At 39.6% G+C, this 24,109-nt stretch overlaps 1 protein-coding gene across 3 annotated transcripts in view; it reads right to left on the bottom strand.

Moving 5' to 3' along the window:
• The window catches only part of TIAM2 (TIAM Rac1 associated GEF 2), a 91,761-nt gene that overhangs the window by 37,561 nt on the left and 30,091 nt on the right, over positions 1-24,109 (bottom strand). For 2 of the 3 annotated variants that reach the window (XM_064649213.1, XM_064649214.1), the window contains 5 exons: positions 19,091-19,258; positions 16,281-16,382; positions 15,776-15,857; positions 14,810-14,902; positions 13,506-13,754 (listed from right to left, as the gene is read on the bottom strand). In XM_064649213.1, coding sequence (XP_064505283.1) covers positions 13,506-13,754; positions 14,810-14,902; positions 15,776-15,857; positions 16,281-16,382; positions 19,091-19,258 — 694 coding nt within the window. The remainder of the gene's footprint in view (positions 1-13,505; positions 13,755-14,809; positions 14,903-15,775; positions 15,858-16,280; positions 16,383-19,090; positions 19,259-24,109) is intronic. The other variant, XM_064649215.1, reaches the window with a different exon arrangement.

Genomic DNA, 24,109 nt, shown 5'->3' with positions numbered 1-24,109 from the left:
ATGTCAAGTGTTATCAAATGTCAAGCAATGAGTAGGTAGTGTAACCACCCCTTTTATCAAATTATGGCAAGAGCGTGTGTTTCCACTTGCCACTCTAATGACAGTGATAAATTGAACCAAATATTCCTTCTACCTCTTACAGGAGAAGACAACACAAAAAAATTAAATGTACTCCGTCTCTCACTCCAAGAGAAACTCCAAGATCACTGCAGGGCATCATTTTCACAGAATCACAGAATATGCTAGGTTGGAAGGGACCCACAAGGATAACTGAGTCCAACTCCTGGCCCTGCACAGGACCATCCCCAAGAGTCACACCATGTGCCTTAGAGCATCATCCAAACGCTTCTTGAACTCTGTCAGGTTTGATGCTGTGACCACCTCCCTGGGGAGCCTGTTCCAGCACCCAACCACTCTCCGGGTGAAGAACCTTTTTCTAATATTCAACCTAAACCTCCCCTGACACAGCTTCAGGCCATTCCCTCAGGTGCTGCAGTTCTGTGCATGACTTGATAACTATCCTCGGTGGTAGGAGAGAGAGGGAGAGGTAGATGAAGTCACATGTTTTGTCAGATTCAAGTAAGGAAACTGCACCTAGGTGTGTCTCAGCTAAAGTAAGATGATTGATTAACAACTAGTAGTGGTGAGTCTTTCCTGGTATTCCTGACTTCACCTGCTCCACTTAATCACATCACCAAACATTCACTACAACAAATAGATAAAGACTCCAAGGGTCACGGTAAAGCTCATCCCATAGGACTTGGCTGAACCAGGCTGAAATCTGTCTGCAATCAATGGGGGTGAGTAAGGCAGGACAGCAATTAATGACTAAAAATTGTCCATGTCTGAGGTGGGTGCAAGCCAATTTGCATTCATGCAGCTCAGCAGAGAACTAAACTTTCTTTAGCTCTCAACATATAAAACCTGGCATATAAAATTCAAACTCAAGAACATGGATTTTAATAAATTATTCAACCGATGAGGCTATACAGCTATGTTTAAAGAAGGAATGAGAATATTAGGGCAATCTAACATTGGAAACTACAGATAACCCATGTAGTAACTTGAAGCTTTCACAATCAATTCAAGGAGAGAAAATTAAAAATGTGGAGATAAATGGAATATCATGTACATACAGTATGGCTAAGATGACTGTGTTAAACTAATCTGCCATCAGCATTAGATAAAATATGCTTTTAAAGACAAAGAACATAGGATAAATCCAACTTTCTGGAAACTTTGTCTAAAAAAAAAAAAGAAACAAGAAATCTTTATAATATCCCAAGGGAAGTTTTCTGGCAAAATGAAAAGGATAGGAATTAAAACAAGGCAAAACTGGTTATCAAGTAAGATAACAATAGATTGGTCTGAATGAACTTCTAGGCCTGGTAAATTAGATTGTAGATTCTGTCCAAGGTGACTTTGGGGACAAATTTTACTTTATATTTTCATTATTTGTCTCAGCAAATAAAGTACAATAGGAAGTACTCCAATTAAATACTCTAATCATCTGAAGTTAATATACAGCATTAATTAAGAGCATGACTGGAGATGTATAAAGGAAATGCAGGATGACCTTGAAGATGAAGCTGCAGTTCTAGAATGAAATCACATAGAACAAGGTTTCAGGGATCAGTAAGAACAATTCCTTCTATAATCTACGACTCATGAGTTGGAAACATGAGAGAAGAAAAGCGTGGAAGTGTGAAAAAGGGGTTAACAACAGGTACTTGTGAGCTAGAGCTACTTAAGCAATGGTCACGGGCAGCAGATACTGATCAGTCATAACACTGGCCAGGAATATGTCTAAGGTGACAATTAGAAGACTGGTTTTCAACCATTACATGAACAAATTTCTGGAACAGGCTTACCTGGGCACAAAGAATGCAAACAGTCTACCCTATTTTAAAATCGAATAGGATAAATGTATCAATAGAGTTGTCCAAAGCCTTAACTAGCAGAGGATTGGACATGCCAAGCCTCAAAATCCCCTCCCATCCTAGGTTTGTCTATCACCAGCAATACTTTAACTTTCATAATAACTAGTATATAAAGATCCACACAAAGAATGTTCATTACTAAGAGAATATTTATATCACAAGTGCACGTGGGTGATGAGCCCTGACAGTTGTCCTACACCCCAGCTGCTTGCTGACTGTCTCAGATATTCATTAAGAACTCCAGTGGTTACACTGCCACAAACTAATATTTTTCTTATTTGTAGTTCTCTGGCACTTGAAAGGGAAACAGGGCTCTCACTTCCTGTTCTCTCTGCTGCAGTTTTTAATGTGCAGTAGTTAAATGTTTCAGATATGGCAACACACACACATTGCTTCAAACAGTTATGATGGGCTTGGTCCACTCTGTAGAAGACTGATACCCTAATCTCAGATCAGAGCAACTGACACCATTTTTAAACACTAGTATTGTCCAATGATTTCAGACAGATGTGGCAAAACAGCAATGAAGTGGGTATCATTTCTGGAATATTAATATGAATTTTCACTTGGAAAAAAAGTAGGATCAACAATTATAAGAACTGTAAGAGGTCCAGGCTGTCCACTAGGAAAAGATGAATTCAATATTTTCACTAATTCCCAAATGTTCTAGAAATTGCCAGTAAAACACAACACAGCCGATCTTCAGCATGTGGATATTCTCCCTCTCCCCATTAAAGAGAGCTTCTATAACATGGCTGCATGGTTTAGCTGGAAATGAGATATTACATTTGGGTAATAAAGTTAAGGCAGGTGTATGGAAAGCTGCATTTTTCATTGTTGTGCAACTTCTCCAGACTGATCAGTTAATTATCATAAGCTTACAGTTCACATATTTTTCTAGCCAATATTACTACCAAGACAAAAGTAAACTTCCAAGAGAAGATAACAAATATTTCCAAAATCCCTGGTGCAAACAATACCAAAGTCTGAGCCAACTCTCAGAAAGGAACAAAGCTTTGGTGGTCTTAATGGCTTTAGAATTACTGAAAAACAGGGAGTGGTAGGTGAACCATTCCAGCATTGCCTGGAGAAGAGAATTATCAGTGTAGTGAGTTCTAAAAATGCTCCCTCGGAGACCAGCACTCATAGCTTCAGTTGAACAGTTCAACCTGGCAGGTAGCAAACACACATGTGCTTATTTCTTTTGGTTCAACACAACTAAATATATTTCAGGTTTTCAACAGTATATTTACTCTTTTGTAATGAAGTAGAAAAAATAGGTCTGTAAGCATTTCCTTCTGTAGCCTTTTCCTTTCTGAAAGACAAGAAAGAGCTTTCAAAAAGTAACAGTTGATCCAAAGGAATGTATTGAATGACTTTCAAGAGACATTCTCACAGTCTCTGTTAAAGAAGGCATCCAAGTTTCACCAGAGATATGAAGGGTTCTGGGTTCACTAGTTCAGCTATGAATAACTTATATGTCTTGCTTATAAGGATAAGACCTTTCAATTCTTTGGCTCATGTTATCCCCAGGATTACCATGGAAAGGGCACCCAGCAGCTGGCATTTAGGACAGAGCTCACACTATTTCTACAGCCTTTTAGATTTCTGTCTAGATTACAAAAAGCACATTAACAGTGGTAAGGAAGAAGAAAAGCAATAGAAGATTCCATGGAAGATTCATTAACTGACTCACAATGGCCATTTGCACTGGAGAAATTGCTAGTAAGAGTGAGGAGTGTCTAGAAGATGAAGTGTGGGCATACAGCTAGGTAAGGTTTAGTAAAGCTGTGATACAGGAGGACACTGGAGTTGGTCCAGGGTTTCCATCATGAAGGTCCAGGTCAGGAAACATCAGGAGGTGTTTGGAGGCATAGAGTTCTTCAAGGCCTTCATAGAAAAGCAGTTTTTTTCCTTCAAACTCTCTTTTGCCAGAGAAGGATGATTAGAAATTTGGTGATACATCAGCTGAAGAAAAATTCAGAGTGCATAACACAGGAATGGTCCAGCTCAAGTCACACACGGAGAGCTTAATTTCCACCTAGGAAAAGTGGGTAAGCTATTCATCTATTTCTTTTGCATGTCATAGTAGCAAATAAATAAACAAACAAATCAATTTTTGGACTCATATCCTACTAGTACAAGCCTCAACATATGAAAAATGACTGCTACACACAGGGCTTATTCATGAAGAGATTTATGGTTTTTAGACCAAAAACTCTCCAGACAACTTCTGCACTAAGAAAACAGGTCTAAGGGAATGTGGGTAGGTTGCTGCTACAGATAAGAAATATCCATTGAAACAGACCATATCCTCTACCACTTCAAGCTGAAAGCCAAAGCAATTTGATTCATTTTTTATCTTCATTGAGGTTTTCTGTGAATCTGGGCAAGAGACTGAGGTACAATAGACCCCAACTGCAGATTCTTATTAATCTCCAGTTAAGTTTTCCAGATTTAAATGAATGTTCACGTTAGATCAATTAATGGAATTTATGTAAGTTTTAAACTATTGCACAGTGCCAGTCCATTTTTTTCCCCACAGTTGGTACTCACAGGCAAATATTAGTACTTAAGCAGTCACACTCCACCACTGGAGTAAATTCAAAATTATGTGGTTAACTGTACAGGGGTTTACAGCCTTCATGCTGCTTTAACCAATTGTTAAAAAGATACTGAAATACTAAATTTATTATCATTTCAAAAAAACTTCCTCTTTTCGCTTACAAAATCTTCAAGTTCTTCTGAAAGGCTTTAAGCTAACTTCAGATAACAACTAGCTCAAATTCTCATTGCTAAATTAGTATGACTAGAGCCTACTAGTACGAGTAACTTCAGTTTCTAGAAAACTAAACATGTTAGAGAAACACAAATAAAATTAACTAAATTCAGTGATTCAGGAATTATTAAATCTCTGGGAGATATTTTGGCTTTTATCACTTGTTGGTGTTCTGGGTGTTTCGTAATGTATTTTGGGACTGGCTGGAAAGTATGTTCTCAGCTTATCTTCAAGGCTGTAAAAACTAACTCTTTGGCATAGCTAGAAACTCATTCAGGAATTCGTTCAAGCTGTTAAATCTGGAAAGAAAATTAGCATACAGCTGTCATAACATCAGACTTCCTAGATAGGATTCTTAAACATAGAATTACTAGATGCCTGTCACTAACAAGACTAATTGTTACCAAACAAGACATGCAATTACAGACCAGACAAGAATGTTCCCTCCATGGCCCCTCTCATCCATATGTTTTGGCTTCAGGGAGCAAACTGTGAAATATAAGAAGGTGCTTTACATGCTTCCTAATGTCCAAACAACTAGGCTGCTTCTTTTTGCATATGTGATACTGCCTAGACAAAGAGAAACTCATATTTTGGGCTAGGATCTGAAATGCTCAAGCAGGACAAATCTTTATCCACTGTTCTTACCCTTCAGGGAGGAAAGTGACACTTCTTCAAACATTCTATAATTTTAAGTATAGAAAAAGCCAGTAAATGTGCAAATGTTCTTGTGTCGTACAGCTTGCTTAGGACATGTTGAGCCACATGCTGAACAGTGGCTTAGCTCCAGTCAGCCACCTACATGTGCAAATTTGACTTTCTGTAGGCTGCTTTATACTTCCTTTTTTTTTTTATTATTCCCCCCTCCCCTGAATATCTACAGAAACATCCATTTTGAAGCTGCAGCAGAGTCCTTTAGATTCTTTGGAAGTTCCTTTGTCCATCAACTGCTCATAGTGAGGCAAAGTAATTTGACTCACTCCCTAATTCAGGAATCAATAGGAGATACAAATTAGCAACATAATAGGAAATATCTGCCTGTACTTCTGTAGCAATGCCAGATTAGCCCCTGCATCTCAGCAGTATGTTTTTACAGGGTTATTTAACATTCTAAACTTTCTCTGTCTAAGTATCTGCCAGTCAGACAGCTGTTTAGGCTTTTCAGTTTTAAGATTAACAATTCACACTAGCTTCTCCAATTTTTAACTAAATGCATTTGTTTCCTAACAAATGCCTTCTTGCATACAGTCTCACTGGAGGCCAGTGTTAGCCATAGCTAGTGCATCACCCTTCTATTCCAGTTCAACAACTGGAGATGTGTGGCTGCAGTACAAAGGACAAAGACACAGCAGAACCCATGTCAGGTCACCACCATCCTCTTTAAAAGTCAGCAAAGGCTACAACCTACTACTGCCTTTATGTCTTCCAGGCTGCTACTGCTAGACAGCTCCTAGTGCAGGATTGTTCACGTGTGATGTCTTTCACCACTGTCAGAGGTCATTTGCACTGAGAAGAGTTGGAAAGCTAATGGAGCTAGACTTGCCCAGGTTTCAAGTGTACTGCCCTAGTGGTACATTTGCTTCTCCATCTCAGATTCATATGAATGAAAACAGAAAGGAAAAAGGGGAAAAAAGAGTTACTTAATAGTTTAGCAAGAATGTGTGGCTAGCTTAGGCAGTTTTTATAATTACTCAACCTGCCTTTCCTCTGTGAAAACAGAACATCCACTGTCTGATGTGTTTCAAATCATGCCTAAGGCACTAGTCTATATGTGGATGTCTCTAACTTTATCACAATTAATAAGTCTTTTTGCTATCCATGTTGTTACTCTACAGAATTCAGTAGGAAGGGCAATATGATGATTTCTGCCTACATATCACTGAGCCAGAAGATGCAGCTATACAGGGTTTAATGGAGTTTACGCCAGGAAAAGAAAAACAATTTGGCCCGCTGACTTCACAGGGATTAAATCATAGCAGCATTTAGCAAAGCAGAACAGAATGCTCTGTCAGTAGAAAAGAACAATGAAGAGCATTTAAGACTGTCCCATTTTATAGCACAAGCAATCTTTTAATTTGCAATACACACATCTAGCAGAAAGCCAACGGGACAGTTTAGCAGCAGCAAGAGTTCATTAAACCACCACTCTTGAGAAACATTTGTATTGCAAAACATGCATAGGCAACAAGTGCTCCTGTGGATTCAGCTTCTGAAGAGACAAATGCTTTCTCTGAATTAACCTCTACACTGCTACAGTCCCATGTATTGTCACAGGCCAGACCTAGTCTTTTCCCAGTGATTAACAAGAGGGCAGGACAAAGACACTTGTGTTAACAGCACACAAACAGCTGGAGCAGGAGCCAACCTACCACAGTTGTCCAAGACTACTGTCAACACACACCTCACCTCTTAACCTTGCTCTGATGAGTATGTTCTATCACATCTATGTGGCTTCCTGCTGAATTGGCTAATAACTAAAAAAAGAAAACCCAGCAGAGTCATCTAACTTCAGGCAGATAAGCAGTCATGCTGCATAGACAACTATGTATCTATGTTAAAGAGAGGCACTAATATGTTGCCTCACACCACACAAAACCATCAGACAGTTGGTATTAGATTCAGTAGGCAAAAGGTAGCAATGTGTGCAGGTCTGCACAACTAACACAGATCAGGGCCCATATCTAACAGGATTGTGAGTGTCCTCAGGACTCGGGAAGCTAAGAAGCAATATTCACCTTTTGTGAGCTCAAAAGAATTTCTTGTGAAAGAATAAAAACAGATTTCTTTGATTACACTCACATGAAGCACAATGAGGGACATGCCCTACCGCACGATGAAGAGAATTTAAATGTTGAAACAACAGCTAGACAAACAGGACCTGATTTGGCAGAACTAAAAGTAGAAGTTATTTTAGAAATGCTTTTCAGTTAAATTTTAGTTTTACTTTTGTTTACAAAATGCTTTTAACATTACATGAAAGACGTTTCTGAAAAACTATAGGCAAACAGCAATAAGCAGAGTGGTCTGAGTCAGTGCTCCAGGCACAGCCCCCAGCTGTCTGAGGCTAGAGACCAGCTTAGTGTTACATCCTCCTGACTTTCTCTCTTCTCTTAAGTGGTACACACAGAGGATGTAGGGACTGCTACCTGGAAAGGCGTGCACAGTGACTTGCAGAGAACCAGCTGGCAGAGCTGACCTCTGTCTTTCTTTTCCTCCCTTAACTCAGTGGTATCTGACGAAGCTGAGTGGAGTTTTCTGAAGAAGCAGTGAGTTGTAGTTATGCTTTACAGAGGCACCTAAGCCACCTAGAAAATTGCCTTTGAAACAGAAGGTACCTTGGAATTGAATCCAAACCAGTTCTTATTAAGAATATATTTTTTAAAATAATTTAGTCATATCAAAATTAAACTTGTGGACAACTTATGTGCTTTTCTTCTGTGTGTGCTTACTATGATTAAAATCAGAAGCTGCTCAAGTCTTGGTAAACAGAAGAGCTACTTTTCCATGTGAGGATTCAAACCACTGATCCTCCTCCTGAAGCAGTGGCACTTTGCAAAAGTATTTCAATGTTTAGCAGAGCAGGAGCTGAAATGTAATTGCTCTTCTCCAGCACATAGCCCAGCCACTTGTCCAACAGCACAAAGCCTGACTCTCTCTCCCTGACTCCAGCCATGCCTTATAGAGCATGAAATAGCTTCATCGGGAGTGACTCAAACTGGCATGTCCCAGACTACACCGCTGCACAAGGATTAGTGCAAGAGGAGGGAAAGCAGAGGGCAAAATCCATGCTCCAAAATGGCTAGAGAGGTGTTCTGTGGGCAGGTCAACTGAAGGAGAGCTTGCTGCCTCTGAGAGTAACTCTCCTTACGACCAGCTCTCCCCCAGCACCTGCCTACTCCCCGCTCCTCCTCCTTACCTGGCTCTGGCCCTTGTCAGGACTCTGCACCCATCATGTCAACTCCCTGAGTTTGCAGGGGCTGGGGTGGGGGAGAAAGATTTCTCCTTAATTAGCTTCAAGGGCCCCAGCAAGTGCTGCTATCAGCACAGGGGTGGGAGGAGTGCTGTGGGGCTGAAAGGAAGGCTAGAGGAAGAGAAGGAGGAGCAAGCCTTCTCCTGGTAAGTAGCACCCAAGCCTTCTTCACTGCTCCTGGGACTACACCTCTAGAAAGGTGGGCCAGATAGGAACCCAGACCCTACCCCACAGATGAGGAGTACAACATGGAGCACAGGAACAACTATGTTAATTTATTTTTTTTTATTATTTTATTTTTTTTTTAATTGTTTCTTTCCCATTTAGCTTTCTAACCCTCCAAGATGAAAGTGTTTCATCATGGAACTGCCATCCCCCCCACCTTTTTTTTTTTTTTTTGCTTTTAATCACAGAGTTCTATTTACAAATTAGTGTTGATTTCAACAGTGTCAGCTAACCAAAATGACAGCTTTTTTTGGCAAAAAACACACTTGCTGTTGAAAAAAACCCCATCCAACTCTGACAGCAACTTGAATTCTGCAATGGGTTTTCACACCTACTAATGCTTCTACCTCCTGCCTCAGCACTCCATAGATATACCATAAACCCACACAGCATTGCCCTAAATATACAGTTATCAATTCATGTGCCCTCTCTGTTGTTTATTCCTCAGATACCCATGCCATCTTAAAATGAGGCATTTTTTCCTCCACAACTGTAAGAATTCCAGTCCAATTCCCTCATTTTTTAATTCTACTTAAATATTTTTTTAATTTCCTTAGCACTGGAGCTTGGAGCAAATTTAGTTGCTCTGTTATTTGGGTTTCCACATTTATAGGTGCATTTTTTAAAAGTATTTCATCTCATTTCTTTTCCAGGATAAGCTCATGATTAGCCAAGCAGCTAAGCAGCAAGAACATAGCATTGCCATGTGGTAGATCAAATGACACGACCACAGCAGGTCCAAAATACAGCTACAAGGGTATAACAACCTCTTGGAGAAAATGAATCACTCTCAGAAAATTCCCTGGGAATGATTTTCAGGAGTGGCAGAGTTAGTGGCTTTGGAGAAAGTCAATCACTTCCCTTCTGTACAGTAAAGGTTGCCAAAGTTTGCCACAAGGTATAACTTGATATCCTCAACATAGCAGAATATGTAGAAAAAGGCACTCACCAGAGTTAACTGAGCAGCTACAAAACTGTAAACAAATGTGGACAAACTATTACCACCCAGGTTATATGAAGCCAGTGATTTAAAGTAAATTCTGTTTTGCTTCTGTCTGGTGGTCATCACTAAGTGCTAGGCAGGGCATTACTGTTTGACTTCGTGCTGAAAATTTCCATTTTCTAAGCACATGTTAATTTTAGCACATTAACCCTCACAGTACTCTAGAAAGACAGAGTAAATTTTATAAAAAGAGGGAGGCAACAGCAGAAGGTTTTCAACTCTTTCTACCTTGAGCCAAATTGTGCTTGATTTTTGAAAGAGGTCTCCTCTGCTAGCACCAGCTGACTTTCAAAGGCGCTGCTTTGGAAGAACAGATTCAACATGGACAAGCAAACATTAGAAATTATATTTGAAAAGTGCAGTCTTAAGAGTGACCCACTCAACTCTACCAAAGGAGACAGAGCAGTATTAAACAGGATAACCAGGGGATCAGGTCCAGCCAGCATGGGTTTAGGAAAGGTATATCCTGCTTGACCAACTTCATCTCCTTTTATAACAGATGACCCACCTAGTGGATGAGGGGAAGGCTGTGGATATTGTCTACCAGGACTTCAGTAAAGCCTTTGAGATTGTCTCTCAGAGGATTCTCCTGGAGAAACTGGCTGCTTATGGCTTGGACAGGTGCACTCCTTGCTGGGTAAAAAACTGGCTGGATGGTTGAGCCCAGAGAGTGGCGGTGAAAAGAGTTACATCCAGCTGGCAGCAGATCATGAGTGGTGTTCCCCAGGACTCAGTGTTGGACCCAGTCCTGTTTAATATCTTCATCAATGATCTGGATGCACACTATCAGTCAATTTGCACGCGACACTAGGTTGGGCAGGAGTGTTGATCTGCTGAAGGAAGGCTCTGCAGAGGGATCTGGACAGGCTGGATCAACAGGCTGAGGCCAACTGTATGAGTTTCAAAAGGTGAAGTGCTGGGTCCTGCACCTGGTTCACAACAACCACATACATCACTACAGGCTTCGGGAAGAGTGGCTGGAAAGTGGGCCAGGGAAGAGGACCTGGTTGACAGCCAGCTGAACATAAGCCAGCAGTGTGCCTAGGTGGCCAAGAAAGACATCCCAGCCTGTATCAGGAATAGTGTGGCCAGCAGGACCAGGGCAGTGGTTGTGCCTCTGTACTCAGCACTCAAGGCCTCACCTCGAGTCCTGTGCCCAGTTCTGGGCCACTCACTTCAAGAAAGACATTGAGGTCCTGGAGTGTGTCCAGAGAAGGGTAACAGAGCTGGAGAAGGGTCCAGAAAGTAAGTCATATGAGGAGTAGCTGAAGGAGCTGGGGTTGTTTAGCCTGGAGAAAAGGAGGCTCAGGGTTGATCTTATCGCTCTCTACAACTACCTAAAAGGAGAGTGTAGCAAGGTGGGGATCAGCCTCTTCCCCCAGGGAATTAGTGACAGGACAAGAGGAAATGGCCTCAAGCTGCACCAGAGGAGGTTCAGGTTGAACATCAGTAAGAATTTCTTCACTGAAAGGGTGGTTGAGCATTGTAATGGGCTGCCCAGGAAGTGGTGGAGTCACCATCCCTGAGGGTGTTCAAGAAATGACTGGACATGGCACTGAGTGCTATGGTTTAGTTGATATGGTGGTGTTCGGTCAGAGGTTGGACTCAATGACCTTTAAGGTCTTTTCCAACCTTAATGATTCTACGATTTCATAAAGACTGGATATGAATTTAAGAGTTCCTAGCCTCCAAATCCCTGCTTGGATCATTAAATGCCCCCTCTGCTTATCTAAAATCTTATTCAATTCCTGAGTGAGTAACAGGACACAGAACAGTTAAACCCTTTATGATTATCTATTAATTCAAAGTAATGCCATTTTTTTCTGTTTCCATTTGAACTTGATCAGGTGATCAGACACTAAGCACTGAATTTCATAAACATAAAAATTCTTCTCATGAAGCTTAATTTAGAACTATTTGTTCTCTTTGAGAATAAAATAAATCTTTCTTAACTGCTTTTAAGCAGAAAAGCAAATATACTATGTCCCTTTATCTACTAGTGCTTAAAGTATAATATATACTCCAGTAATTTCCTATTATAATGGAATATTTGCACAGGTTGCAAATTTATCCCGGAGGAATGAGGAATCTAGTGAATGGACACATACATTTATTACACTGAATACTCCAGGTAGTGCTGGCCTATGATATCAAGCCAATAAGCTGGATGATAGCCCTGGTATAATTGTGTAATTAATTAGCTTTATCATAATTTTTGGTTTATGACACTAACTTTTATGTGCCACTAGTCAATTTAATGGCATTTTAAATTGAAATAAGGCCCCTGAGAGAGATGCTACTTACTGAATCACAAATTCTGTATTCAGTTTTCTTTTAATTTCAAAAGATGACCTAATAAAATTTCTTTATAATTAAATCGATTCTAGCAACTTCTCCTATGTGATTCTTTCTCTTCTTCCATTTTTAATTACAAAAAAAATTCCAATCAGAAAACACTTGCCACCATAATTATACATAAAAATCAGCGATCCCTTTTTGTACCTCTTGCTGTTCCCCTCACACAGCAGTGCATCCTGGCTAGCTTTCCTGCAGAATTTTACTAGCATCCTCCAGAGGTACAGTGAGGAAACTGCACCTTTCAAAGTGAGAAACTAGTTAAATTTCCTTCTATCTTGTTTGAAAAACAGTCAAGACATGGGAAGAAAGGTAAGCAAAACCCCATGTACTTTCTATTTTAGGCAGACATTTGCAAGCATTCCAGTATCAGAAGTTGTAGTAGTTCTCCAGCAAAGTATGATCAGCTAAAGGAAGGGAAGGGTGACCAGGGCTCACCTCCACCCAACATGGCAGAGTCCCCCTACATGCCACCTCCTATTTCCAGCCAAAAAGGCAACCCAAAAGTGAGCATCGGCACTTCCTTGGGGCCAAGGGGTTGTGATGTCATCCAGGAGCAGTTCTTACCAGATAGGCACCTTCCCTGCCTGGTGCTCATCATACAGAAACCCATGAGGATCACATCCTGACACAACACTGTTAGGATACATCCTCCATTCAATGCTTAATACAGCGGTTACATTGAGTAAGAAATATGAGCAAGACAAGCCCTATAAAACCTGTTTTCATGGGCTTTATTCTACACAGTGGGCAGCTGCACCCAACAGGAACACTGGGTGGGAGCAGAGCTAAATGACTCCTTTCTGAGGTGATGACGATTCTTGCATTGAAGGTACCCTTAATGTATGTGCTACTTTACCACACGGTAAACACAGAACAATACTCTGCCTCTGAAAGTCATCACAAAATTTCAACCACTGGTGCCTGTGAAATGGATATGTTGGAGGCACCCAAGATGACACAGAACAGTTAAGAGAGCACTTGATAATACCGGATGGTGCAGCCAAACAGATTAAAATAATATCCTTTCCCTGCAGACATAATCATATTCTGTTCCACTTCTACTCCCTAGAAAATAATAAAATAACAGACAGATATTGAGCATAAATGGAACTTCAACAGTTTATACTTGTGTTTCTAAGGCAAGCATATAATTTTAAACATAACTGAGTTTTAAAAAACAGTGATATTGGAAGTGAGATGAAAGTAATGGAATTATTGTCAACCTCTTACCATTTGCTGTGTTCTTTTTGAAGTTATCTAGAAACTCTTCCAGGAGCTGTGACTGGTTTGGAGGGGGCAACAAACTCTTTGGATCCCGGGAAATGTCACCATCTGACCAGGATACACATAAGGGTTGCTGGGTCATTCTCACTGTGAGCATTACACTTCTCTGTGAAAACAGCAACTCCATTTGCCCGAGGTTAAGAACAGACACAGCCTCTCCATTTATGCTCAGGATTTCATTGCCTACTCGGAGCCCTGGGAGCATGTGAAAGCAGAGAAGGAAAAATAAAAAAAGAGGTAATATAAAACATAAAGGGTCACAAACCAAACCTTATGGTGATTCACCTTTTACTTTTTTGGTTTGAATTCAAACAGCCTAATCCTACAGCAAGTCTATTAGAATCAATGGGAGCTTTATTTGTGCCATAATTATATAGACTGACCTCATGCTTACTTTGATAGGTGTTACACATAGTACAGCAAGTGAGTTGTTTCTGTTTAAAGATGTTAGAGAAATGGGTGGGTGGGAAAGCAACACAGCTTTCAAGAAGATTAGAATAGAGCCACCTCTCACAACCAGATACCACCAGTATACAGCACCATACCACATATTTCATTATCTAGGAATAGCACAACATTAGTCATGTAGATCAAATTATTTATGCAAAACTGGAACAACAAAGGATGGAGTTTTATCAGCTTTTATATAAATCTAAACAGTGGCAAATGCTGTCTTTCAAGGTCAGCAAAAACTAAGTAGACATCACCATCAAGTAGCAAATTAATATCTCTGTCTCCATTTCTCTGGGTTTGTTTTTCAGAGAGCAGAACTTAGGTGATCCTCAAATGTGCTGATGAAGAGAAGCACAGTTTCTGAGCAGTGCCGTGGAGAAGCTATTCACAGAAATATATGCAGAAAACTACTGTGGGGAGAAGGGCTACTTTTCCTTGCCAGAAAAGGTGGAAGTGATGGGTCATAGAAACTGATCAAGCCCATGAGGTTCTCTAGTGTGGGATGAACTCTTTCTCCAGTCTGTTCCTCTGCACAAAAGTACTTGGTTGGATGACTGAATACAGACTTTGTCTCCAAGGCTGAACAAGAACTCTCTCCACTATATTGAAAGGATAGTTTAGTTACACTGTGTACACTATTTTTCCTGTATCACATATTTCCAATGGTCTTCAGGAAAGAAAATGGTGAACAGCAAAAGCCAAGAACTGTTTCAGACAGCATTACTAAACCTTCTTTAAGTTTTTGGACTTTAAAAAGATAATGAAGAACAGTTTTAAACACAACCGTGATACAGTACCTTCCTTGTATGCCAGTCCATCAGGGAGTACATCACTTACAAAGATATGGGTGAGATGCTCATTTTCAGCAACTTGTGCTGTGACAGCAAAGCCTGAAATAAAAGAGGTTTCAATCAAATAAACTTCCTTGGGGACATTTCCCTTTTATTTTGTGTATTTAGTAGACTCTATACAAGAAGGAGGGTACTTCTTGTGAGAACACACCCACAGAGCATACAGAAATTATTACATTGTTTCCCAGTCATTGTTAGGCCTGTTAAAATTAATAGGACTTTTCAACTCCCAGGAAATGTCATACTCTGCTGTTAAAAAAAAAAAAATAAAAAAAAAAATCACATTGCAAAAAGTAATTTGTACCTCCACTCCATATGACATTTCAATAACAGGCACAGCTCATCATTATGCTAAGAGTTCTGCAGCATGTCCATCAGACAAAGAGGTGTCTTAAACAGGTCCAAAAACTGGAAACCCAAACTATAAAGCAGCAAACTATACAGACCAGTGAGTGGGACAGCCCAGAAAGGAATAATTTATTGCAGACTTGCAGCTAAAAAACAGCACAAAGCTGCCTTACAAGGGTATCCTTGCAAGGTATATAATTATTCCTAGGCCTAACTGCCTCCCACAGACAAAAAGCCTGTCAGAACTTGTTCCAAAGGACACTGTTGATACTGTGCCAAGAGAGGATCCCACTACAAAAAAATGGCAGACCTTGACCATGGCCTGACTGACAGCACTTTTATTAATCCTGGCAAAGGACTTTTGTTTTCTGACAAGTTCATGCTTGAATTATTTGGTCATTTTAGCAAAATTAGAAAGTGGTCTCTTCCAAAACATAAGAAAGACACTTGCAGGCTCACACTTTGATCTATCAAGGATGGCTCTACCTGCTCTCAGAGACAGAAAAGTCCTGAAGAGAGAAAGCAAGCAATGAGAAGAATACAAGAGAATTCCTGACAGCTTACCATAATCACTTATGTTTTCAGTCTTTGTAAGATGAACATGGTAAACGTTCAATGGACAAATTTCTATTTCATCATACACCTGTTGGAAAAAAACAGTAATACAAGTCATCAAATTACGAAAATATAAGCATCAAAACCCAAAGATACAGCATGAGAAACAAGCACGTTATTCTTTGCATCAAGACTTGCTGTCTTCACACAGAGCATTGTGTTCCTGTGTAAGCATCACTGCTATCAGTGAGACTAAAGCTAAAGATCAAAAACAAAGCCTGAAGTAGAGACTGACACTCTGCTTTTGTACAGAAAGCCTCACTCAAATCTTCAAACAGTTCTTGAAGAAAGTGTTCGCAGTGCCTAGCCACCCAAACCTGTGAATAAGGATGACACAATGCAGTCTGGGAACAGCTTTAAACCTTATTTTAGATCTAAATTTCACATATTTGTAGGTGACAATTCAACTGCAGCTGCAGACAGAGCTTTATCTAAAAGGAGTCACACTTTCCTGGTCTAATATGTACTCGTATGGTTCAGGAGCACAATACTCAGTATTTTCATCAACCAGTCTTCTGAGTTGAAGGCCATAGTGTCTTGGCTCCAGCTGTTTCATCTAAGGAAGAAAAATAGTTTGGAATTTGTTATTTATTTCCAGAATCCTAGAACACAAAGAAGTGACACACACACACACAAAGCTTCTAGAACCATGCAAAAGCAATCCTCAAAAGTAATTTTCCAACTATTTTTGTGGTATAAACAAAATCAGATGCATTGCTTAAAAGATAAGGTTCGAGAGCAATTTCCATTTTGCCTTACGATCCTCCCAGATCCTTTTGTAAACATGATGTCTTGGCTATTAGATTAACTGAGCAGTAATATATGTTTCCAAAGATATCACAACTGGTTTCTGTCCTTTTGAATTTAACACTCACAGCCACCTTTTTCTATGACTACTTTTAATGATTCAGTTCTGTTCAGTAAGTTTTGCTCCTTATATAGAAAAGGCATATGCATGTATGGGCAGTTAGGAGAGGGGATGGGATAGCAAGTAGGTTCCCTAAGGGTTTGCCTTCATTGGACTTTATTTTTATTGCTGGGTTTCATCTGTGATCAGAGAGTTCCACGTATTTTTTTTTTCACCATGAGGTCAAAGCAAAGATCCTATCTCAACAGGAAGTAAAGGGAAACAGGATTATTCCCCGAAGATATTAGTCTGAAAGTGCCGAGTCCCTGATGGGAGGCTCTGAAAAATCAGGATACTGGTGACACCATGGCACAAAACATTTCACTTTAGCATATTAATAGAGCAATAATTCTAAAACAAGAGGAAGCAACACTTCTGAAAGAGAAGGAATGACAAGCTCCCTGAGGGTTATTTAACCCCTTTAGTGCATCTCTGCAGCTTACAAAATCTAAATTACTGAGTGAATAGTAATTATCTTAAAATTTTATTATGTGTTACAGTTTAAGAGTTGCATGTGTTCTGTATCCTGAACAATTCAATGTAAATGCACAAGATTTTGTATACATGCTATCCAAAAACCTCAGATGGAAAGCAGAAATGAGAAAAGTAGAAACCCCATAAAGTGTGGGTGAAGAGAAAAAAACCCCAACAAACAAACCAACAACCCCGGTGAACTTCATCCTTATCCACATAACATTCAAACATGTTCTGTTAAGAAGAAAGATTCCTTACACTCACCAGAGCAGAATGAAAATGTAAGAAGGAAAAGAACCAGGATAGATGAGCAGAAAGTATTCAGCATTAGAGAATGCTTATGAAAAGCTTTACACATAGAATAGAGAGACAAAATAAAACAGAAAAACATTTAAGAAAAAAATCAAATAATTTAAAACTAAATTTTCATGTGATACAGACACTGAAAATTAAAAGTCAGTTTGAAAATTACAAATATTTTGGAATGATGGAGTAAGAGAAGTAAGGAATTTCCTTTTCAACTTAATTTTACTTAATTTTATTTCCTCCTTTAGGGGTCTTGCACATCACTTTAAGGACTTCAAAATGTTTCAGCTCTACCATGCCACCTGGTGGCCAAATCATGACTCAGACACCTTTTTGCCTGACAAGGTTTTAAAAGTAAAGGCAAGCATTAAATATTTTCTCCAGGATTCAGTCTCCATCATCCACAGCAAGATAATTTCTTCTTAGTGATGCCATGGAGACACAATGGGACTTCGCTAAGCCAGTGTGCTTATTTTGATTTTTAAAACCATAGTTTACCCTGGATTTTTAAAAATTCGTATAACTTAATTTTATTTGTTGGTTTGTTTGCAATATTAACAGGTGCAATAAGCCATTAAATTGTGTCCTTTCCTTCATTAGAAGCCTCAAAATTCATTAACTTCAAGCCAGTTGAATGACTTCACCTACAAATTCACCCTAACCTCTGCCAAAAGATACAGCTGGATCTTGTACAGCACAGGACTCCTTCTTCTCCTGTTTTTCCCCTTGTGAAATAAATACAGTATATTTACCAGAAAACAGAACTCAGGGGTAAAAAGTTAGTTTTTCCAAAAAGCTTGTTTGCATAATTTAAGTGACTTGAATCCTGAAGTTAGAGCTAAATTCAAGCACTGACACGTGTGGAGACAAAAGTGCTAGGTACATTGTGATGTTCTAGAGGTGCTGATGTTTGGTCTGTAGTTAAAACTAGCATCTCTATTTCAACTTCACCCTGTGACTCAGTTTTCTGTCCCATGATCTATAACAATCCCTCTCGAATTGTGGCACTGACTTTCACAAGGGAATTCACGCTTTGAAATTCACAAATAGAACTGGTATTTAATTAAAAGCTTAAAAAGTTCCTTTAAAAATCAAACATATATGATAGCCTTTATCACAGCAGTCTTAACTGTCTTAATTTCCTGGCATTAACTCCCTTTCGCTCCTCTGTGATTAATTTGCACGTAACAACCAGGTTTGCTGCAAGGACAACGCAGAGTGGACACGTGCTGAGATTACTCAGGGGCTGACTACCTGGCAAACTGCCTCTGCTCTTTAAGTATCAACTGTGCACTGTCTTGAGCAACACCTTTTGAAAAACCTTTCCACAATCCTGCAACCTTGGCTACAACATATAAATAACGCAACTAAAGGAAAGAGAGCAGTGTGCCTTGAGACAGTGACTGGGAGATGCTGGTATTACAATATTATGTATTATTAATATTATATATAATTATTGTATGATTATTATATAATAGTAATAATCTTATCACTATTTAGGCATCCTCTGATATACTATGTTCCTTCTCAAGTCCACGACTATTAATAAGGTGCAATTGTGAATGAAAAGTAAGTACCTTGCATGCCAAAGACAGAACATCCTCCACCCTGTGCTCTGGCTTGAGTGTCAGCGCCACTCCTTGGCCATCACAGAAATGAACATACGTCTGTGTTTCCCAAGCATTCTCCTTCTGGATGCTCTCTGGCACTGAACAGTAGATATTCAAATAATCATCAACTTGCTGCTGAAACAAGGGAGAAATGTACAAGATATGTGGATATTAAAAAAAACAAAAACAAAAACAAAAACAAACAAGCAAAAGCACAATTACATTAGCAGCTTGCACTGATTATGTATTTAAACACAGTGCTGTGAATTTCCAACATGGCAAGCCAGGGAAAGAATTCTGCTACCTTCTCTTATTCACTAGAGAAGATCTTATTTTCTAAAGATCAGATTGCACTTCCTGTACATTCCCATTATGGGATTTTATATCTTTATTTCATTATAATTGTTGATTTAACTCAATGTGGATATATGTAATTATCTGATATTATATCACAGTGGAAGTAAATCTCGAAGAAGAATTGACTACTACAATTTTACCTAGTTAACAAATGTAAAATAACTCTATAAATAACTCTATAAATAAATAAACATAATTACTGTACTTTTGACAGAAAACGACAATACAGTAAACTTCCAGCAGAGAGCACTGTGAAGCAAGGCTAGTCATAACATAATAAAGTACTAAAGCAGGAATAAAGTGCTCCCATTCTATTTACAGTTTAAGAACATATTGTTTCATAGGCAAAAACATTTGCCTGTTTACCATTTTGCTTCACATTCTCTCTCATTCCAAAGCCACTCCGCTTGATCAAATAACAACATCCACCCTGAATAAATTCCCTGGCACTTTCTCACCCTTTATTTTCAAACTTTCTCCTGTACTGCACTTGAGGTTGCATGTTTCAAAGGAAGCCACACAAGGAGGAGAAAAACACCAAGAGCTCTTCAGAATTTGAAGTTTCACATGTATATTTGGGTCTGCCTATTCAGCATATCACTTAAATACCCACATCAAGACATTTGAGTTTATGCAGACAAGGTCCCTTGATTCCCCATGCAGTCACTGGAAAGGGACAATAACACCATGAAGTGGCAGAACTGCCACCCAAGACATATCTTAAGATATCCAGAACTGTTCTCTGGAGTGCCTACATCCTTAATGTTTTCTCCTTAGTATTTTTGGTTGGTTGGTTTGTCGTTGGTTGGGGGGATTGTTGCCTATATAAAGACCCTTGATTATGCAATTCTTCCTCCTCTCCATAGTGACACAAGCCCAGGGGTGCACTGCAATTAAAAGCTGCTGTAAAATCACTGCACAGAGCTGCTTCGCTTGTTGCAGTCAGCAAAGTTATTGACAACAATCTACCAGTAGTAACAGAGAGACCAATACTATTTTGTTTTTCCAAATAGCAACTGTGGCTGTGAAAATGATGAAGCAAGCAATGCTATCCAGGTAATTACCAAACAATGCAGAAATTCAAGTTGCAGCTGACCCAGAATGTGGCACAGTTATAATTTGATGCCAGAATAACTTTGGTTTGGTGAAATAATATTAATGAACTAGTGGCATTCATGAATCCTGTCTATCTTGCTCAACTGTCCCTTTTAACTAGTTGAACGTGAAATCTCAATTAACACAGGTGCATGGCAATCCTACTAAAATTCAGCTACTACTTATACAAAACAGGAATCATGTTATGCTACTGTAATTAATGCAGCAATGAAATCCACCAGGTGAAGTTTGACCTCGGTGGCTATAGTTGCAGACTGCTCCTAACACTGGTGATATTGAAAAAGATAATTCCCTTAGAAGCATAGTTCTTTCAGCACTAAATCTAGTGCCTGGGAATAAAAGCTGACCTTCCTTCACAGTGTAAATAAGAGAAAGGATAAAGGGGGCAAGGCAGGCAGGTTGGGAGAGTGAAGCACAAATGAGTCAGACTGAATTCCCTGGTGGCTTCCTCCAGGGAAAATCAATGCTATGCTTGCATCAACAAGGGAGGTGCTCCCAGCAGCTCAAAGGTTTGCAACTACCACAATGGTTTATTGCACTGCAACAGCAGCTGTTCAAATATGCCTAACTGAAATAAATCTCACTATTGCCAGAGATGAAAAAAAAAAAAAACAAACCTCAAATCATAGAGGACTAAGGTGATGAGAACTACATTCAAGGCCACCTTTTGGTGTAAGCTTTTAAGACAGGACAGAAAGCTCTGCAGCCAATGTGAGATATGTCCATTCCTTGCCATGTACACTGATGCTCAAGCATACAGCTTGAGATAAACTCGCCTCTGTTACTAAACATGACTGTGTTCCTTAACTGCAGTCAAGGTACCATTGCTTCATCCACATTTTCCGTCTCAGAAAATCTGACATGAAAAGAGACTTTTTTTCCTGTTATGCTTGCAGTGACTAATGCCACAATAGTTCATTCATTCATTGCCACATAAAGTTATAACAAGCCATCCAATTTTCCAGCGAGAGGAGCCAGGATTTTCAGACTGTCACACGTTGTGCCACAGGGCTGCTGCAGGACCAATATGTTACTTCATCATTTCCTCCCACTATTTGCCTCTGTTTTATCATCCTTTTCAGAGAAAATACAGCCTCTCCAGAAGACTCCACTATTTATCACTTGCTACCCTCCTCAGGCAGAATTTTATAAAAGTTTTGATGCTGTTTCTGTTGGGTTTTTTTTATTTATTTATTTTTAATCAGCCAGTGAAACCAGGCTGATGCCAGAGTAACGGTTTTCAGAGTTATGATGAATCATTTCTGAGTTGTCGTATGATTCATCAAAATGTCAGGATCTTAAAAATGCCTACGCTATATTTAATACCCATTGAGAAAAGGTTTTAGAAATAGGGTTGAGATAATAATAATAATAATAATGTTTTTCTAGCTCCAGAGCTGTGCTCAGCTCAGTGGGTTTTTCTAGTCTTGAAATACAACCCTGCTAAATTTGTAAAATCTGGCCCAAAACCTTGCAACCACACTGCCCTCCTGCTGGTCCCCCTCTGCCTGGGGAACAGGGCTGTAAGCCCCTACCTGAATTTGGAGAAGGCTGCTTTATCTAGAGCAGGGACAAGAAGACAGACCTTGTCCCTTCACCAACACAGCACTAAAGAGAGAGGACTTCATTCTGCCTGCTCCCTAGTCCCTTCAAAACATTTCTCTTTCTCATCAGAAGGGTTCGGGAAGAGCAAATGCTCCAGTTAGGCCAGGGGACAGGAGACCCACAGCAGATACTCTTGCATAAGGCAGCTCCCTCACCCTCACAGACACAAAGGAATCAGCATTCAACTGAGGGACTGGTGTCATAACCCTTTTGGAGAAACCTTAAGGGGCTGCACCCACAGGATTTTGCCACTTCTCATGTGGCAAACCTTTCCATCTTTTAACAGATTTGAATAGGAACAAATTGTGTTTGCTGTCTCCGAGATGGGACATGGATGCCATCTAATACCACATCCAAAGCTACATTCTTGAGGAATTTGTAAGTGTTCTCTACAGGAGATCATATCAACCAGAAATACCTCATAATTATAATTTATTTTGAAAAGAGAGGAGTGATTTAGTTTAAGTACTTTCCTAGCCCAGGAAATAACATGCAAGTGGTCAATTAAAAAAGGGACCTCAGGTGTTTCAATACACTTTTTCAAAGAACAGAGAAAATGTGAAGATAATTTCAGGAGGCAAAACAGCATTATAGGGGTAGGTGCTGTCAATAGGAGATGTCTCTCCCAGTAGCATAACTTCTGTGTAATTATACATTTCTTTCTTACCTAGCCATTAAAAAAATGCACTTGATGAGAAAATAAACCATGTACTACATAACGATACAAAAAACCATAATAAAAATTTATGAGAAATGATGAACTTTGTTCAAACCTTCCTCACAAGATTCACTAAAGCTCTTCATTACAGTTAATCATCTTCCAGAGCAATATTGCAGTTTAAATGCAGATTTTGGCTTCTTGTCTAATACCTGGTATACAAACTCAGTTGAAATGGAACAGTGTTGTAGAATGATTTTTTAAAGTCTTTCAAGATTTAAACTGCATCACGAAACTATTTGGTTCAGGGCACAAAGGAGGAAAAGGGGCAGGGGGTAGATGGGAAGAAAAATACCCCTTTGAGTCTGACACATGTTGCTATTAAAGAAATCCAGCTATACCATTCAGAAAACAAAGTCCAGAAACCCTGTGCCTAAGACTTAATTTGATGTTTTTATCTGGAGCCTGCACAAGCCTACTGAGGGAGGATACTGTCTACATAAGCCCTGCAGCACACAGACAACATTCACTGGTCCCACAGATATGCAGTTACGTATTTTGGAGTGTCTTGCTTTGCTTCCAGACTGAGGGATAGTGGTGCTATCCCCTAAGGAGGCTGCAGTAATGGAGAGGGACCATGACTGAGGCCAGGTAGGAACAAGCAGCAGCTCTCCTCCTCCTGGGCACCAAAGAACATCAGTCACAGCTGGATAATGCTGCTGGGGGGATGCTGCATTCTCTTCCTTTACTTGGGCAATCTCCAGCTATACATTAATTCTCACTTCTCTGATGGTATGCTCTACAGACATTACACAGACTTTATTGCCTTTATACTCAAAATACAAAGGTTCTGTTGAAGTAGGCAAAGGGGAAAAACATACCTTGGGTATCGTCCCATCCCTGGAAACCATCAAGGTAAGACTGGATGAGACCCTGAGCACCCTGATCTAGTTGAAGGTTTTTCTGCTCATTTCAGGGGGGTTGGACTAGATGACCTTTCAAGGTTCCTTCCAACCCAAACCATTCTATGATTTGCCATACTGTGAAGGATGCTTTCAAACAAGCTCATTCCCAAATCTTTCTCAGACAGTGTACAGACTGTACAGATTAGTGCTGTGAAGAAGCTTCTAGACGAGTTTTTTGGTTTGGGTTTTGTTTGGTTTTTTTAAAGACTACATGAATGTTCAGAAACTTGTTAGAGTGGTTTCATTAGCAGAATTACAATCCTGTCATCTAACAATAACCGCATT

This window comes from Pseudopipra pipra, chromosome 3 (assembly GCF_036250125.1).
Source record: "Pseudopipra pipra isolate bDixPip1 chromosome 3, bDixPip1.hap1, whole genome shotgun sequence".
In the NCBI taxonomy this organism is placed as follows: Eukaryota; Metazoa; Chordata; class Aves; order Passeriformes; family Pipridae; genus Pseudopipra; species Pseudopipra pipra.
Note: the sequence above shows the minus strand (reverse complement) of the source record. Positions and strands in the feature narration are given on the sequence as shown.